Source organism: Rhizoctonia solani, chromosome 15 (assembly GCF_016906535.1).
Source record: "Rhizoctonia solani chromosome 15, complete sequence".
NCBI classification, from domain to species: Eukaryota; Fungi; Basidiomycota; class Agaricomycetes; order Cantharellales; family Ceratobasidiaceae; genus Rhizoctonia; species Rhizoctonia solani.
In genome coordinates, this window is record NC_057384.1 from 850590 (window position 1) to 869280 (window position 18691).

Consider the following 18691-nt stretch of genomic DNA (forward strand, 5'->3'; position numbering starts at 1 on the left):
GTGTTTCAATCCACCATACCCCCCATATTGTAGATAGCTTTATCTACAGCATCTCAAAGTCCTAGATTTGCTTCAGGTAAACCCCATAAGTCTTAAGTCTTACTTAAGCATCCATAAGTCCTATACATATCAGACAAATCCTATAAATCCTGTACATTAGTCAGGTGACCCCCTTACCTAAGGTACTATCCCAGAGACCTTAAGTATACATACCCTTAGTCACTTAGGCTTAAGTAACCTTAGTCTAAGGTACTATACATTACCAACCACCTGCACTTGATAGTTGGTAGAGTATTTGTTAGGAGTTGTTTATTCCTGATAAACCTAGTATATATTGTGCATATATTTGGTGCATATATTCTGATACTTAATTCTAGTTACTGGCTATTCCCATATACATTTTGTATATAGTAATTCTTTCTTACTCCTGTACTTACACAACTCTTAACACACATGATCTTGGTGCTTATCATGCCAAGATGCCACACCAAGATGCTGTGCCAAGGGCACTTAGGAGAAATCCATGCTTCTGTGCAGCCTGCAGCATGCTTCTCTTTTCACATGTAGTCTTCTATTCACACATGCACAGACCACATGTACTTAGAAGTATTGCCTATATATACAGCAGGGAAATTGCTTGGAGACCCCAAGTTGATTTTACCTTGTCTCATATTCATTGGGGAGGATATCAGAAGCCAGCTAAGTAGACTGGCTGCCAGTAGTATCATTGCTACCCCTTACCTAACTCATCACACCTCCCAGGCCTAAGGCCCCATTGTCAACAGTAGATAATAGTAGGACACCTTAAGCACCAGTAGTGTAGCCTTCATATTAGATTACATAAGCAGTGTCTGTAGTAGTATGGCCACAAGCGCCCACCCACTAGCAAGTACCCAACCTTACAGTTGGCATACAATAGTTGGGGGGTTCCATCTTGGGACATTTGGTATTACCCCCTTCATCAAATGGGGTGAGTGATGCTAGACCCTGAGGCGCTGTGCAAGGCTCCCCCTTGATCTCTCTGCAGGGTTCTTCCTCCACTGAGTTGTAACCAACCATGCTTCTGGTGGGGCAAAAAGGGTCCCCAAGTCCTTGTCTGCCAGGCCTAGCCATTCTTGGAGTGTGAGACAGTCCTCCCTCCTGATCTGGTGGGGTGGTTGGACTATGCGCTGGTACAGGCTTTGGTGCTCCTTGGTCCTTGTCTCCTGCAAGGTCATTGGTTTCCTTGCATATGACAAGGAGTTGGGTGATTTGTTCCCTGTCCTGGACAGGGTCACATGACTGGTACAAGTGGTTGCATGCTGGCCCAGCCCAATTTTGGGGGGTTGCAGGTGTAATCATGGGTTGTCAGCAGAGGAATAATGGGGCCCTATAGCTTAGTGGTCAAGCTGGTTCAATTCCAGCTAGTTCTATTTTCCTCTACTTATGACATTCCCCCTGGGTTTTGACTTGGTCCTGGAGGGACCCAACTTGGGTGGTGAGGGCTTGTATAGCCTTGAGGAGAGCAAGAGTGGTTGGCTAAGGTTCCATTTGTGGCAAGTCTTGCAAAGTGGGTGATGTGCTGCAAGAGGGTGGTTTGGAGTGGATTTCCATGGAATGTTGAGAGGAGCAGCTGGCAGGATGGGAGTAGGGGTGTGGGGTGCCAAAGTGTGTGGATGGAATGTTTGGAACAGCATGGGGAAAGGTTTGCCTGGTACAGGACTTAAGAGCAGTTTCTGTGTACTGTGTTACCTGCCAAACCTTTGTGTCTAGCACCTGGCATTGAACTATCCCTACAACAAATCAACAGACCTGGCAGTTGTGATATGAGCAGGCTTTTAGCAAGCAGGTGTGTCAGCTGTCTAAGGTTGCTGTCATGCCCTAGAGGCGTGACCACCTTAGAATCCACTAAGTCAAAGAAGTAGTGAATATATGCGCTATTTTCATGAAGATTTATGGATATATGCATCTTTATGCTATTAAGGTGCTGAGCACTTATTATGTAATCAAATCACATGATCTTTAGTCATGTGATCCTGTCTTTCTTATCTTTGGTCATGTGACCTTATCTTTGTTATTGTGTTTGTCATTGTATATACTCTTCCCCTTTACTGTTGAATATATAAGGAGGGTTCTGAGAGCCTTAAGCCTCAGAACTTGACCTCTTATCCCCATCCACACCTACTACACTAAGACATACACCTAAGAGTATTGCCTGAGAGCATACCAGTCCCTGTCAAAGGTCCCTTGCCCAGCTGTCTTAACAGCATAGTGCACTCTTACTACATTGGTCTTGTCCAACCCCTTATCTGGCAGTTGCCTTGAGCTCTGTTAGATCCTACTAGCCCATACTTAAGTCCCTCTGGGCTGTTAGCTAGTTAGGTTTACCCTGTGGTAGTTGTTGGCTCTGACAGTTGCTAAGTACTGTGTTCCAGCAAAACACATGGTATGCAGACAATAAACACCTTCTGCCTTAAATCAATTTGGTACTACCTGGGACCAATGTCTGTTTGATTATTAAAGACAAAAGGGGAGTCCAATCAGGTTATTTCCCTTGTGCTAGTACAGGGGTGTGTCTTGTTTGTTGAACAAGCCTACAAGAAGTCAATTTTACAATGTTGTGACCCAACTGTCAGGTTGGTCACTTGCTAGTGTTGAGCACTTAAGGCTGTACTAAACAATGCAAACAGCTATCTAAGGCTATACTACTCCTAACTACTGTATCTACATTGCATAAGGCAACAACTAACTATCTACTGTTGATGCAAAGGGGCCTTAGGCCTGGAGGTGTGATAGGTCAATTTTAATTGGGTAAGTGTGGGAACTACTGGCAGCCAACTACTCAGCTGGCTTCTGATAACCTGTCTTGTGATTGAGAGACAAGGTAAAATTGACTTGGGGTCTCCAAGCAATTTCCCTGCTGTATATATAGACAAAAAGGAAACTATGTACATGGTCTGTGCTTGTGTGAATAGAAGAGTCCATGTGAAATGAGAAGTGTGCTGCAGGCTGTGCAGAAGTGTGAATTTCTCCTAAACACCCTTGGCATGGCATCTTGGCATGGCACCTTGGCATAATAAGTGCCAAGATCACATGATTGAAAAACATAAGATATAAAGTCCATCAAAATGCTAAATATATCAGAAACCTAATGTGAATCCAATGGTATATGTTAAGAGGATGTAGCACATAATAAGCGCTGAGATAATGTGATTGAAAAGTAAAGGATATAGAGTCTGTAAAAAATACTAAAAATATTAGAAAAATTGTGCAATTCCTATGGCATATGTTGCAAGGGTGTAACAGTGATCTTGAAGTACTTCTATGACTTTTGGGGTGTCTGCCTCACCCCTGCCCTGTTTAAATACAGCATATGGAGGATTTGTATCCATTTCCACAGCTCACTGTATAAGGTTAAAATACTGTGAATGAGAATGTGAATTTAAGTAAGAATTGAACTGAGATCAACACTAATATATGCTAACTTTAAATATCAATTCTCCCGTAATTTAATTGATGCTGTGGAAGAGATATTGACATTGTAGTTTCCAGGCCAAATTATACTGAAAAATAGTGTCTTTTACTGATATACAGATTTTCAAGATACTATCATGTCATAGTGACTGTATGTACAGGTCTTTTTCAATTAATTTCTATTTTAGAACCTCTTATATCTGGGTGCTTGAACTTTCATAACTTTAGAAACTAATTGCAGAATTGCACAATCATTGGCCTTATGGGAAGGACATAGCCATGGGGTCCTCCTTGGCTGTTGGCATGGAGTCATTCTGTATCCAACAGACCAATGATCAAGCAATTTAGAAATTCTAAATTGTGCTCTTGCTTACAGGAGGTCACCCAATGAGTGGGTGGAATTACATAAGGACTTTAGAATATTTCAAACATTCTAAAGTTTAGTTTGAACTCATAGACCACCTTGCATGCATTGTGCACTATGGGATTGTGTATGAAATTGCTTTGGAAACATAATTGGAAGGTGCAGAGGGGGTGTTGTAGACACACTTATACCAAGGGAATTTATTCCCATTTTCTTGATTTTAAACAAAGGCAATTGGACAATATTTTCAATCACATGACATCAGTGCTTATATCATATGCTAAGCGCAGAGCCACGCCCCCTTCTGTGCTTATTCAGCACACATAGCCACCTCCACCCATGACATCATCAATGACATGTCAGTGACACATATGCATGAGTAAAGCTGACTGCAGAGCAGGGTTCTCATTTCATATGGAATGCTTCTTTTCTCACATGCATGTATTTGTAATTAGAGTAGCCCTGTAATATATAAGGAGGCCAACCAACCATGGTAACACCCAGGTCAATTACCTCTTGTTGCATCCACTCAGTGTACAAGGGCCATATGGCCCAGTAAATACTTAGTTAGCTCACTAGAAAGTTCACACCACCTTAAGCAGCTTCCCTGCTGTACTTAGATAGCTTGCCACCGCCTTAGGCGGTCTTGTTGTTGTAGGATAGCTGTTTGTTGCCCTAGCTAGACCTGCTGTTGCCTTAAGCAACTTTCTCATACTTGTATCCTGCAGCCACAAGCGCCATCCCCTCAACATCCTAACAGACATCTAGGACAGGGGGTGCCTGTTATGGATATGACATTTCTTCCATAATCTGTACTTATTTTATTAGTTACACAAGTAATCCTACAGTAAATGAAATGAGATAAAGATGCAAACTAAGGTTTTCAAGGTCCCTCTATCCTATTGCAACCTTCACAAAACCTATAAGCCTCAGGAATACCCTCAATATGCAATATCTTTTGCATATATGCTGTTTTCTCACTCATTTAAATATATATAAATTCAGTTGAGTAGATAAGCAGTAACAAGTAATATTTCTCCTGTTTGTAGTATTTATTACTTGAGATTCTATCTTGTGGCTATAAAAGAGATATTCAGGGTCCCCCTATTGCATAGGCAAAGTGCTCTGGCACTTAATCAGCACTTAAGCGCCAACACACTAAATGGGCCTTTTCTCCATCACCCAAGCATCCCACACTGCCAAATTGCTTGCGCTTAGGTGCGCCTGTTTGTGCGCTCTAGAACGCTGGGTCAAACTCCCAAAACGGACAACATTTGGCAGAGTTGTGCCCCATTTACTGTAAGTACCCAATGCAGCAGTATCCTACGTTTGGGATTGTTTACTCCAAGGATGAAACACTAGTCCTTGGGACATCCAAGAACCCACACAGGTAAATACTGCCTTGGGGCAAATTGTCACAACCCACTCCATTCTTTCCATGAGTCCTGACCTTGTCAAGCCTCCAACACACTCATGTTGCACACCAACATGACTGCAAGCACGCATATACTTGCACATATGCACTCAGAACCTCCAGGTTCTCACATATAAGAGACTCATGGTAAACATGGCTGGACTAAGTGATATTCTCTAAGTCTAGGTCACATGACCTCCCCCCCTCCAGTCCTTTATCAAATACTATACTAAACTACTATGGATTTGAGGTGGGGGGGGATGACATAATCTCTTCTATAATAATATAATATTCAGACCTCACCCATGGGCTCCCTTAACATTGACCTGCAGCTAGGGGGGCAGGGGGAGTGCAATGTCCCCCAGCAACTTATATTATTAATATATCACTATGCATCACATATACTATATATATCTTTGACAGTGGATATATATGGTAATAACCCCTCCAGATATAGGTTATGACATTGAAAACAAGCTGCTTACCTATACCCAGTATATATATACATATATATGTGTATATGTATTGCCTATAGGGGATGTAGGGATGACTAATGCCCCTACATCAATGATGCACAACATATTGTCCCAACAACACAACTTCAGATTACCATTTATGGTAACCCACCTTCCTAATTAGGAAAGAGACATAACATGAAGAAGACTTTCAAGACAATTAGAGACTAAGCAACCTAGACTTACCAAAAATGGCAATCCCCTTTCCAAATTAGGAAAGAAGATGAAATGGATGGATGACTAAGCTTAGTCAGCTGAACTTTGATGAATCAGCAGACAAATCACATGATCAACTCATTGATGACAAATCAACTATGACCAAGCATTATGACAAGTGCTTAGTCAGCAAGTATTCAACTCAGCCACAAGTCACATGACTGTGGTTATGGATGATTAGTCACCAAGTACTACCTGCACTGCCACAATCACATGATGATGGCTGTGCTCAATCTCTGGGTAAAACCAGGCTGCATTGGGGAATAAGACTACCATATAAGGAAATTGGATGAGTCATACTTATATTGTGGCTCTGCATGCCAAGAGTATGAGTCATACTTAAGCGGTGTTCCACATGATCATGTGCTAAAAATAGAACCAACTCCGCCAAGGCCTCACCTCACTGGTGTATTTCTTGGCAACTGATTGGCTAATCAAGCACTGCCACATGGTTTGTTGATTCATACTGCTTCTTGAGGCTGTGTTATGGGTCCAAGAGGCTGTGCTCCTATTTGAAATATGTATATAGACCCAAGTGAAGCCCAGGTATACATAGGGGCAGAACAAGCTGCTTAGAAAGCCAGCTTGTTTTCCCTGGTCTTACAACCTATACACCTCAAAAAGGGCAACTGCGTGATTTATTTGAAATTCAACTATCAACAACTGTCAACAAAGGATCTCCACTGATCCTTCTATCTGATTTGTGATAAGAAGTACTGTCAGAGTCTTCTCATCACTAGGACCCTAGGTGTCCACTGCTTTACTTGCAAATAGCTAAAGACTTCCTTAGTGGGTTGCACTATTTTGCCTTTTACTAACTAAGATAGGTATATCTTGGAACTTGCAATTAATAGAGACTATTGTAGTGCTCTATCTGGCCTTCTTGCAACAACATGGGATTCCACAAGATGCAACCTAGGCATGTATTTGGGACTTTGCCCCAATTGGATAACTCTGAACATGATCATGTCATGGAGCTGACATCTCCTATGCAAGGCATGGAACAGGGACATCAGGAAGGAGTAGGAATTACCCCTTCTGAACAGGCTGACCAACCAGATATGGAACCATTTCAACTTGCTACTGCTAGGATCCTAGACCCTAGGCATGAGAATCCAGGGAATAACACACCCTTGGAGGACCCTGTTGCTAGGGAAAAGGAAACCCCTTTGGTAGATGAGGCAACCAGGAATAAGACAGTGAAGGATTTATTGAAGACTTCTTTGCCAAATTCCCTGAGGAGACTCAACCACCAAAAACTGAGGCAAACAAGAAATGGATTCCTAATGACCACCTTACAAGTACCCAAAAGGTCTATGGATTCTTAATGGAACTAGTAATGGGAGTCAAAAGGTTGGAGAAACATATTGACAACCATCTAAAGATGGAACAGGAAATGCTGGATCATGGTATTTCTCAGGAAGTAATTGACCAATTGGATAAAGTACTTCCCTTGTCTGCCCTCTGGGAGGCCAAGAACAACAGTGAATCCAATTCCAACAAATCAGGATCTACTGAAATCCAATGTGAGGTGTGTGGGAGAACTAACCACTCTACTGAAGAACATAGGAAATCACATGATCCTAGGGCAAAGGGCAATAAAGGGTCTGATAAGAGGAAAGATAAGGGTCCTGGCAACCCAGGGTATAAAGGAAGGCATCCCATGCCTGGGAAGTCATCACAAACCACCACTGGCACCACTACCTTCTTATCCTTTCCCATTACTGAGACATCATGCCTGCCATCAGAACAGAGACCAGGATCTCCAAGGCAACTGGGGATGCCACCTCTTACCACCTTGACAGATCCAGTGAGCACAGGACCAAGTTCCCTTGGTCCCAGGACAACCTGGATCAATGGGCACCCCCAGATCCATCCATGGGCTGGGACATGGGGAATGATCAACCCCCTATCACCAACATCTATGACTGGCATAAGGTCATCACAAGATGTGACTCCTTCCAACAATCCAAGGCTTATGCCAAACTACTTGATCCCTCAGCAACCCTTGATTACATACCAATGGGCCAGCAATGGAAGTGCTACTGGATTGGAAGAACCCTGCACTGTCCAATCAGGGGATATCTCCACTGGGTTGGCAGTGAGCCACCAAAACAACCCAAACTAATGCAAAGCACCAAGTTCTTTGTGTGTAGAGGTAATGTGGGTGCCTCTGTGGAGGATGTAGTGAGGGCCCCAGTGCTAAAGCACACAAGGAAGTTGGCAGAGTGGCATCTAGACATTGAGGAAATTGATCCTGAATGGTGGATACCAATCTCAACAGTAAGGGAATGGCTGGCTGCAGAAATTGAAAACTGGAAAAACAAATTACCATCAGGCTTAGGTGGCTATGTAGACAACCTCACCCTTGAAGATGTCTATTACATGATCCTGGAATGCAAAATGAGCATAGAGGATCTACATGACTGGCTCAAACAATGGGCCATGCAAGCAGCTCAGAATGACCTGAGCAGAAGTATATCCAACTTAGCAATCCATGAACTAAGTGATGAAGGAGGACATGAATCTGACCTTGAAAGTAACAAGGCCATGAACAAATAGAATCCCTTGGATTATGCTGATGGAATGTGATGAAATATGTTTACATCCTTCTCTTCTTCCTTTTCTTCCAATTTTTGCTTCTTCTTAGTAACCATCTGTCTTATCTGATCTTTTAAGAATCATTTTATCTCTAAGTGCCAAATGGAGGAAAGGAAAAGACACTTTTATTAAGACAGAAGCCAGAACAGACAAGACAAGGAAAGACAGAACAAAGAGGAACTATCTAATACAACTTATCACCAATATACACAAAGGTACAATTGGTGTCAATCCAACTCTTGCCATCAACTGTGGCATAACTACAATCAGCAAATACAGAAGGCTTGGAATTGGAACAAATAACAGTAGAGCACCCCCATTGGCAATGGCGCTCTGACCTGTAACTAGTGCAGAAGTTAAAATCTTCCTGCACCCACATATTCAGAGGAACCTTGGACCAATCCATATCATCCAGCACTGCATACTGAACCATAGGATGGCCACTAAACTCATCAAAGTTGAGGTTCTGCCTGAACCTAATGTGGTGACCCCAAGAACAAGCAAGGGCTGACTTCCCTGTCTCTGAGAAACCCCACAGAATAAGGATGTTACCATGATCAGATTCAGGGTCATGCTCCAATATATTGGAGGTAACCCACTCCTGAACACCAGGTGGCAAATTGACTGTAGCCCTGGTAACAACATGTCAATACTCCCTCCTACCATAGAAAAGAAGGATACTTACTTCTTAAGGGCCTTGGGTTCACATACTCCTTGAGGAAGGGCGCCCTTATCCCTGTAGAAGTAACCAGTAAAGGCCTTGAGGTTGTTATACCCTATGGCCATATTGCAAGGTTGATGCTCCTTTAAGCAACCAAAGAAACCTTCTGCATCCTCTGCCTCCATTGCATAGGCAAAGTCTTCATTGCGCTGTAAAAAGGAAGACCACTAGCAATTAAATTCACTTCATATCTTGGAACTTACATTGGTCTTGGCCTTCAACCCTGCAGGGCACTGACCCAATAGGAGTTCTTCTGTAAGGGTTCCATATTGTGCCTCCTTTTTGAGGTACTCATAAGCTGATAGAGGGGCAAACATCCCCTTATCATCTCTAAATAAACAAAGGCGCTCATGGGGGCATACTCCTTTATACTTCCACAGGTTCAGGGCCTCTGATGAGATGAGGGTCCTGGCCCAAACTATGACATGGCAATGCCAATCAGGCTGCCATTCACCTTCCCTCAGGTCATGGGACTCAGTGACTCCCATGACACACTCCAAGAGGGAATTACCCCAACTCCTCAGAGTAAGAAGATGATCTACAAGACTGGGATAAACTTCAGTAAAAGTAAAAACATCCTTGATATAACTACTTACTCTTTTATAACCTCATGACAAGAGGTTTCCCTTGTCTCTTCACTCTTGACATAACAAGCATAAGTGAGAAGATAACACTTCCCCTTACAACAGAAGTGCCTTCCTTCTTGGGGAAGAACCCCAATGTCCTCCTCCCCTTCAGGGGCTGCAGGAACAGTAGATCCCCTTGACTCCAATGGAGCCATGGATGGGACAATGGAGTTTCCTCCATCTTTCTGAGCCTTCCCTGTTGCTGGATGCTGCTAACCAATGCCTGGACAAGGGGGGAAGCACACAGGATATCTGTGACTATACAGTTATCTTTTAGTAAAAGGATCTTTTGCTACCAAACAAGACCACTTACTCCTTCTTCTTGTGAGTCCAGATCCAACCTTCTTTTGAGAGCCCTGGGAGTGAGCTGTGACAGAGGCAGCTCTTGACTCTGCCACACAGTAGATGCAATCTGGGAGACATAGGGGGTGGCATCCAACAGCCCTGAAGGCTGTGAATCCAAGACTGTGGAGGGAGTGGCACTGGCAGTTGGGTGTTGAGACATGGCAATGACTTATCCCACCTCCCACTGCCCTCTTCTTTATACCATGGGGGTCAAGAAGACTGAGTCAGAGGAAAATGACTTGCTCTACCTATTTCTCTGAATAATAAAATGGCACCATGCAGTAACCAAGCAACCATGAAATATGTTGCTAACCAGGAACTTCCAGAAGACTTGAGAAGCTACCTTACAAGACAGTAGTGTGGGAACTTTCCCACAGGAAGAAAACAACATTCCAACAAGGATCACATGACCCAGAACAGGTCAGGTGACCTCAAAACAACTCATTATACAATCTTACCTAGGAGGACTTGACACCTAATAAGATATCTATCCAGACATCATTTCTAATGGAACAAGTTCATGTCCCCTAAACTATGTGCAAAAGGGGGGGCAATGTCATGACCCTTTCCATTCTTTCCATGAGTCCTGACCTTGTCAAGCCTCCAACACACTCATGTTGCACACCAACATGACTGCAAGCACGCATATACTCGCACATATGCACTCAGAACCTCCAGGTTCCTACATATAAGAGACTTATGGTTGGCATGGTTGGACTAAGTGATATTCTCTAAGTCTAGGTCACATGACCTCCCCCCCTCCAGTCCTTTATCATATACTATACTAAACTACTACAGATTTGAGGTGGGGGGGATGACATAATCTCTTCTATAATAATATAATATTCAGACCTTGCCTGCAGGCTCCATTAACATTGGCACACAGCTAGGGGGGTGGGGGAGTGCAATGTCCCCCAGCAACTTATATTATGAATATATCACTGTGCATCATATATACTATATCTATCTTTGACAGTGGATATGTATGGTAATAACCCCTCCAGATATGGGTTATGACAGGCTAGCACTTGTTACCTCTCTGGACTCTCTCTTTGTTTGCTCACATTCTTTGTCAGTCCCTTGAATCCAAGCACCCAACTTCAGCAGGACTTTGATCTTCTGTGCCCTGCCAGTTCCAAGTTTAGGGAATACACTGTTGGTTAACAGAAAGAAGCCATTTGGTGTATTGTCCCTCAAGCAAGCAAGCAACAGTGCAACTTGCTCTGGCTTCATTTGTGTTGGTTTGCTTGATGGGTCAGCTGTCCTAAGCTTTGAAAAAGCCCAAGGCCAAGAGGTAATTGAAGGTTGCCACATCTATGCCTAGAACATGAATAAATGCACAGCCCTTGCAGCTGGTGTAAATAGATTGCCATCCCAAAATAAGTCTGGGACTAGGTAGTAGCTCTGGCTGTGTAAGATAATGCTTAGGCCTTTGGCAGGGACAATTCTTGGACCTCAGTAGATAAAGACATATCAATTCAAAGAGGATCAAGTCCTCATTGTTGTTGTCCATCAACATGTCAAGGACTAAATTGTCCAAGTCCAAGTCCAAGTCCAAGTCCAAGTCTCAGTCCTGTGCATGATACCAATAATTTAACTGATACATAAAGTTGGCAAGCCAAAGGTAGAAGTGTTATGCAGTCACATGTCATATTTTATACAATCCCAAGCACACACTCCAGGCAGGAAGGAATACAAATTTATTCACACAATCATTTCTAGAAAAGGTCTATTAAGCAACATGACCATGGCTTACAGAAAGCAACTTTAGAATGGTCCAGTGCTGGTCCAAGCTAGCACAGCCTCCCATCCTTGGCCCAAATCTGTCCCATCCCAACAGACCAATTTAAAACATGCCAACTGTTCTAAATTTCTTACCAAATTCCACCCAGTACTGTTACAACCCTTTAACATATACCATTAGAATTGCATGTTTTTCTGATATTTTTACTATTTTTTCCGAACTGTTTGTCTTATGTTTTTCGATCACGTGATCTCGGCGCTTATTATGCCGAGATGCCGCGCCGATATGCCGTGCCAAGGGCGCTTAGGAGAAATCCATGCTTCTGCGCAGCCCACAGTATGCTTCTCTTTTCATATAGACTCTTCCTTTCTCACACGCATTGACCATGTACATACTTCTCTTTTGTCTATATAAACAGCAGGAAAATTGCTTGGAGACCCCAAGTCAATTTTACCTTGTCTCATATCCATTGAGGAGGATCAGTCAGCCAGCTAAGTAGCCGGCCCCCCAGTAGTTAGAATGCACTCACCCCTTACTTGACCTACCACACCTCCAGGCCTAAGGCCCCCTTGCATTAGAACACAGTAGAAGTCCGCCTTACAGCGGCATTAGTTAGCCTTAGATTAGTAGTTAGTTTTACCTTGTTTGTAGTAGTACGGCCGTAAGCGCCCAACCCACTAGCAAGTACCCACATTACCGTGGTGTACAACAAGTACTGGGTATGTTTCTATAGGGATTTCTTCTAAATATGATGTCCTAAATTGGTCTGTTGGGACAGGACAGACTTGGCCTGCATGGCAGAGGCTGTGCTAGTGCTTGGACCTCATATATTGCCTTTCCATAAGGAACGGTCCATGTAAAATAGACTTTATTTCTAAAATCATAATTGAAATATTGATTCTATGTGTGAGACCTAATACAAGCACCTCTTGGGCCATTGAAGTTGTATATATATGTAGTACATCCACCTTGCTTGGTGCAGAAGTCAAGGGCAGCTTAGATGGAGTAGAGGCACAAGCTTTGCCTTTCCAGCCACAAGTTGTGTTAGAGATAGACAAAGGATTTGTGCTAGACATTGCAGCTAAGTGTACATGATATTTGGTTGGAGACAGCTGCAATAGGGGCGCTTGCTATCTGTTGACAATGGCCCCTATCCTGTGTCTTAGACAATAAATAATGATTACTTGATGAATATATGCTGTCCTGGACACGGTCACATGACCAGTACAAGTGGTTGCATGCTGGCCCAAGCCCAAATTTGGGGGGTAGCAGGTGTAATCATGGGTTGTCAGCAGAGGAATAATAGGGCTCTATGGCTTAGTGGTCAAGCTGGTTCAATTCCGGCTAGTTCTATTTTCCTCTGTTTATGACACTTGGTAGAACTTGGAAGGACACCAGTTCTATTCCCACCATGGGAAAAACTTTTCACAGGGGCGCTGCCCACCCAAAAAAGGGGGGCAGTGTCCTGGACACGGTCACATGACCAGTACAAGTGGTTGCATGCTGGCCCAAGCCCAAATTTGGGGGGTAGCAGGTGTAATCATGGGTTGTCAGCAGAGGAATAATAGGGCTCTATGGCTTAGTGGTCAAGCTGGTTCAATTCCGGCTAGTTCTATTTTCCTCTGTTTATGACATATGCAATTGCCTTAAGTCAGCAACACCCCAATAAGGTAAGAGATTGGCAGGATGTTATCTTATCAGTGCAATCAAGTGTCATTTCATAGCTAAATACATCCTTAATAAATAGCAGGGGGGGAGGTCAACTCCCCCCTGCTAGATAGGTGATCCAGATATTTAGAACACCCCTCCTTCAGCACCTAGATCTATATCCAATGCATTTCACATTGAGTTCCACGGTGCACACTGCATCCGGGCTGGGCCTCACCTCTAAATGAGCACTTTAGAAAGGCTCGACCGTTCTAAATCCCTTACGGAAACGTACCCACTCACAAGCATGTCACATGACCCACGAGACGTAAGGATGGGAAGAGGGCCATATTCCCTGCGCTCCCGTTCTTGTGAGTCCTTGGGGGAGACCTGGAGGATTCTAGGCCCTGTGAATTACAGAGTGCCTGGCAGTTGATCAGATTTAAATTGGACTGAGTAGTAGATATTCCAGCAATGCAGAAAATACGGTTTACATTTGTTCTTGTACACTACAGGCAATCCAAGCATTCAAGGTAATACACATCTCGAAAACTGCATTTCTTATGCTTGCCTATAATCGCTGGTTGATTAACCTCGAGGATCTTCGATAACTGCAATCGATTCTTCCTGCCATTTGGCCTTTGGGGTGTAGGCCTTTGCTGATTTCTGGTGATGCGCAGAGGAATGAAGGCGAATGGAGTCACCCGGAAAATTGTGAATCCATCTTCCAGCCCCAATATTTGGTCTAATAGTCGGATCATTTAGTTGCACAAGCCAGTACTAAAAATTCTTTTGACAGGACCACCAACGCACCGATAAGTAGTCCCTATTTCTGAGCGGTTCTTGTTCCGTTGAGATAACTTGGGCACGGGTAGTATCTCTAGCAACCACCACCATGGCGAGCCCTCAGTGGCCTCGTACGGATCTTTCTGGGCATCAAAGTCATCGAGTGAATGTCTTTTGGAAGTCACATCCTGTTCAGCTTTCTCTTGATCTCCTTCAGCAGGGCGGTCTAGAATCTGTGCTCGACGGTAGCAATTGAGAGAATAAGGATCGAAAATTATGAAGAGCTCAGGAATCGAGACTATCTGATGAACCATCCAGCGCAGTGATATGTAGCTCATATCCGGGAGACGAGCTGGAGTATCGTCGTTTGGTGGTTCATTCTCCGGGATTGGGTCACCGTTTTGTCTACCTGAGTCCTTTACCCATTGAAGCCGCTTGATAAGACTGTTAAACCTTTGGCGAATCATGTTGAACCCCTTGCTAATAGCTCTTGATGCTATATTTCTGCGTGTGACATCTGTCAAGGGAGATCCTCCACCTACATCAGTATGGCTCCCTTTAAACCAGACTTCGACTGCGGTTTGCCCGTGTTCATGTCTGGTCCGCGCATGATCCCAGACACTAGGTATGAAGTGCCCTCGAGTTTCATCCAGTGCCAGTGCCTGTCTTTATAAGGAATCAGTACTCAAAAGCCGTACAAATCAAACCAAGACGCGCCTAAACTCTTTAACACTAGGATTGAATTCTACCCAAGGGAGGGATTTTCTACTTAGAGCGCCTGCTGGAAGTTTGAACCATCTTCTGCATGGAGCGTTATCAGATTTACGTACCAACACTTCCAACAGTGTCCCTATTTAAATCGATTTGGCATACCGTAAGTGGACCAATCACATAGCAAGGTACAAAAGCGCCTACCAAACGCCTAAGAATGATATCTCCACAGGGGTGCAAAACGTCATCATAAAATGTTTTGGGTCGACTTTGTTTGCTGGAAGGCTCCCGTCGGCTACACGGGGTGTAACATCTTAGTAGGGTGGCTATCACGAAATGCATACCTTACCATTTTCAGAATCCTTTTCGGTCTTTTCAATATCTACTGCGCCCACAAGGTACCTGCCGATGTTTGATACTGTTGGTTTTGCATTTGATTGGGGTTCCTCCCATTCAACGCTTTGTCTTCGAGAAATTGTTCCTGCATATACCCGATAAGCAAAAGGAACTTGTTCTGGTGCGCAACACAGTTAGATGCTGGGTACCCAGAGGCGCAATAGATTACTTGCCTACGTTGTGCTTAGGGAGCAATCCAACCTTTAACATTTGGCAATCAATAAAACACCCAATCGCAATGTCTCTACGGGAGCCCCAGAACCTCTGGAGCGCTCTGGAGTGCTCCGGTTTCGGGAGCTCCTCGTTAGGATCCGACGGATCTGGATTGCTCGGCGAGCACTTCCGAGCGTCATACCAGACACTCAGGAGCGCTCGCCGACAATAGCGAGTTCCGGAGCGCCCCCGAGATTTTTAGGGCCCCGTAGAGGTACTGGTCGTAGACCGAAAGAGTAAACTCACTGCATGCAACATTCCCGCAAGTGCCCGTGCAGTATAGGCGCCTCGAGAGAATCCAAAAATACTGATCTGGTCCCCCTCTAAATGTTATAATTAGCCGCGCAATTAAAAAGTAAGAATGGCATAGTCGTAGCAAACCTTGATATGTGTCCATCAAATATCTGTATCCATCAATCACCTTGGCATAGAACTATTAGTAAATGTATGAGTTAATGTAGCGAGGAGGTTTCTATTACATGCTGATACAGGTACCTGGTATTGAGGAAAAACTATTAATGTCATTTGTAGATATCACTAGGGTGTTCATGCCTACCAGGCAACCGCTTGGTCAGCTGTTTTGGCTATCTTTGCACCCAAGCTAGTCCAAAAGCCTGGATGCGAGTAAGTGCCTACTCCTGCCTGTGCATGCCTTGTCAGATATTCTGATTTATTTAACTTTTGTGTACTACCTGATAGTATACCTAGATATGAATGGCAGGTTCATGTCTCCACTGGTTAATGTGTTCCACACAACGCACCACTTGTTCAGATGGATTGCTTTTCTTCAAAAGCTCCATCATCTTGACAATATTTGTATTCTTCGATTCAGTTCGTTAATACGAAAGCCATTCCGAAAACGTGGATGCTTACTTGTTTGCTGAAGTGATTAGCGGTCCCGTCAAAACATAATACGATCGAGCGCTGGCTCATTCATCAGATTGAAAGGATCAGGAAAACATGGAGCTATTCCATACCTTGGATCGTTTGGGCTTCAAACCAAGACGAAGGAAGGATAGTTTCGAGACTGGGTCGTAATATGGGACGACATCAAGACGATTGTCAAGACGGAGAAAATGCGTCCTCGAGTCATCAAATTCTACCTCCAAAGTTTGCCGTTCATGACTCTTTTCGACCCACACCTTTTGGAAGCCTTTATACTGGCGATTCTGACCCCCAGTGTCGTCCCAGAATAGCATACTGTTGCGGACCCCTACGTAAGGAGTGAGGTCGAATGTGCTATGCCCTTTACAAGCAAAGGCGTGAATGTCATAAGATGAGTCCAGAGTGGCAGTTACTTGGATTTGATTGGAGCCCGGCTGCAAGTCAGCGTGGAGCTCACACAGGTTATAGCATTTTATGAGTACTGTCCGGAACTCGAGATGTTGGGTCATTTGGTAGGCTACGTTAGGAGAGAATATTCTTGGTGGATAGCAATATCTTTTGCTATTCAGGTTCGACCTCCTTTATACCCTGATCCTCCTTTGTTATTTCTAAACGTCCAACCATTTGATATTAATAACTTCTCCCACTTAGTAGTGTGGGACTACGTTGATTGCTTAGGACACTCTTTTAGCTAAAATGTCTCATATACTACCCTTCTATACTAATTCATTCGGCATCATTCGGCTGATCTGCCCAGCGATTACGGAATAAGCACCTGTCACCTTTCACCTTTATCCCTCATCGACTACAATAACTTTGCCCTTCACAGCTCACTGCTATGTAGAGTAAATTCCTCTACGGGACCCCAAAAGTCTCGGTAGCTCTCCGAGAGTCGCTATTGTCGGTGAGCACTCCGGTGCGTTCAGTATGACGCTCGGAAGCACTTGTGGAGTACTCCCAAATGCTTTCTGAGTAACTTGGATCGATGAGATCCTAACGAAGAGGTTCCCCAAACTGGATCACTGCAGAGCGCTCCAGGATTTTTGGGTCTCGCGCAGTCAGTCGGAACATGCAGCTAATATTTAGACCAGTAAATTGATCAATTGAGTCGATCTCTTCTCCATAGCCTCCCAGTGGGATCGAGGGTATCTTCATAGGAGATTCATGTAGGGGATTCCATCTCTTTGCGAGTCTTGGAAGAGCCCTAGTTCGATAAAGAGCAAAGACATGCCTTGGAGAAGATCACGGTCTTTACGTACAGAGATCACTACCGGGAACCTCCGTAGATTGACAACTTCTGAACAGCCTCAAGCATTTGATGAGGCAATGACAGTGAGCGAATGAACGTTACTGTGCACCCTGCTACAAGGCAAATGATAGTTCCCGCCGTTATAGACAGTAAGATTGAGTCAAAGCGTGATAGGTTTTGCTTTCACCCGATGCCTACAAGCCTTCTAATTGGAACAGAACTTAAAATTAGCCCCAAAGAGTCGTGAATGAATTATCTGCTTACATGGAACGTGTGAAATGCAGCTAGGATGATCGATTATTCGTGTGCAATATCTATCTGCGATTGAAACCCTCATGCACTTTGGGGGCAATATGGAGAACCGCTAGTTACCAGATGATTGCGCCCCAAAAAAAGCTCGGGCTCTTACATCCTCATATGTGTGTTCTGACAGCATAGCACCTTAAGATGTACGGGTCCACTGATTGAATGGAATGTACGGCTAAGCATCCAGTTTGTAATCTGCTACACTAGAATTCGACGTGACATCTCGGATTCGTCGACTCGGTCTAGAGCGTGCCAGAGGCAGGTATCATGGCTGGAGACTTCTAAGGTGTTCATCGCAAAGAGCCGTCGCGTTTGAGGGTACTTACATGTTGATTAAGAATCTTCGAGCGTTGAATAAGGGTGTGTCATGAGCCCACCCATCTTTTCCTAGTTGGCGGCTAATCTCTGGGGCTCTCCAATGCGTCCGAGGGGCCATCGCAGATGACTGCAGGACTCAATTCCAGACTCCCCCAGATTGACCCAGGGCGTTTCAGGGTAG

At 44.1% G+C, this 18691-nt stretch overlaps 4 protein-coding genes across 4 annotated transcripts; 2 read left to right on the forward strand and 2 right to left on the reverse strand.

Moving 5' to 3' along the window:
* Positions 1 to 6855: 6855 nt before the first annotated feature.
* RhiXN_12072 (uncharacterized protein) lies at positions 6856 to 7564 on the forward strand (the record flags this gene model as incomplete). The annotated part of the gene is made up of 3 exons (XM_043331887.1): positions 6856 to 7134; positions 7203 to 7493; positions 7550 to 7564. The coding sequence occupies 3 exons, from the start codon at positions 6856 to 6858 to the stop codon at positions 7562 to 7564; spliced, it is 585 nt and encodes a 194-aa protein (XP_043186648.1).
* A 132-nt stretch (positions 7565 to 7696) lies between these two features.
* RhiXN_12073 (Vegetative incompatibility protein HET-E-1) lies at positions 7697 to 8524 on the forward strand (the record flags this gene model as incomplete). The annotated part of the gene is made up of 1 exon (XM_043331888.1): positions 7697 to 8524. The coding sequence occupies one exon, from the start codon at positions 7697 to 7699 to the stop codon at positions 8522 to 8524; it is 828 nt and encodes a 275-aa protein (XP_043186649.1).
* A 223-nt stretch (positions 8525 to 8747) lies between these two features.
* On the reverse strand, positions 8748 to 10415 carry RhiXN_12074 (uncharacterized protein; the record flags this gene model as incomplete). The annotated part of the gene is made up of 5 exons (XM_043331889.1): positions 8748 to 9195; positions 9249 to 9433; positions 9488 to 9830; positions 9881 to 10122; positions 10224 to 10415. The coding sequence occupies 5 exons, from the start codon at positions 10413 to 10415 to the stop codon at positions 8748 to 8750; spliced, it is 1410 nt and encodes a 469-aa protein (XP_043186650.1).
* A 3819-nt stretch (positions 10416 to 14234) lies between these two features.
* On the reverse strand, positions 14235 to 17146 carry RhiXN_12075 (uncharacterized protein; the record flags this gene model as incomplete). The annotated part of the gene is made up of 7 exons (XM_043331890.1): positions 14235 to 14391; positions 14460 to 15094; positions 15999 to 16075; positions 16134 to 16185; positions 16514 to 16573; positions 16626 to 16676; positions 16730 to 17146. 7 exons carry the CDS (start codon positions 17144 to 17146, stop codon positions 14235 to 14237), a joined length of 1449 nt encoding a protein of 482 aa, XP_043186651.1.
* Positions 17147 to 18691: the final 1545 nt, after the last annotated feature.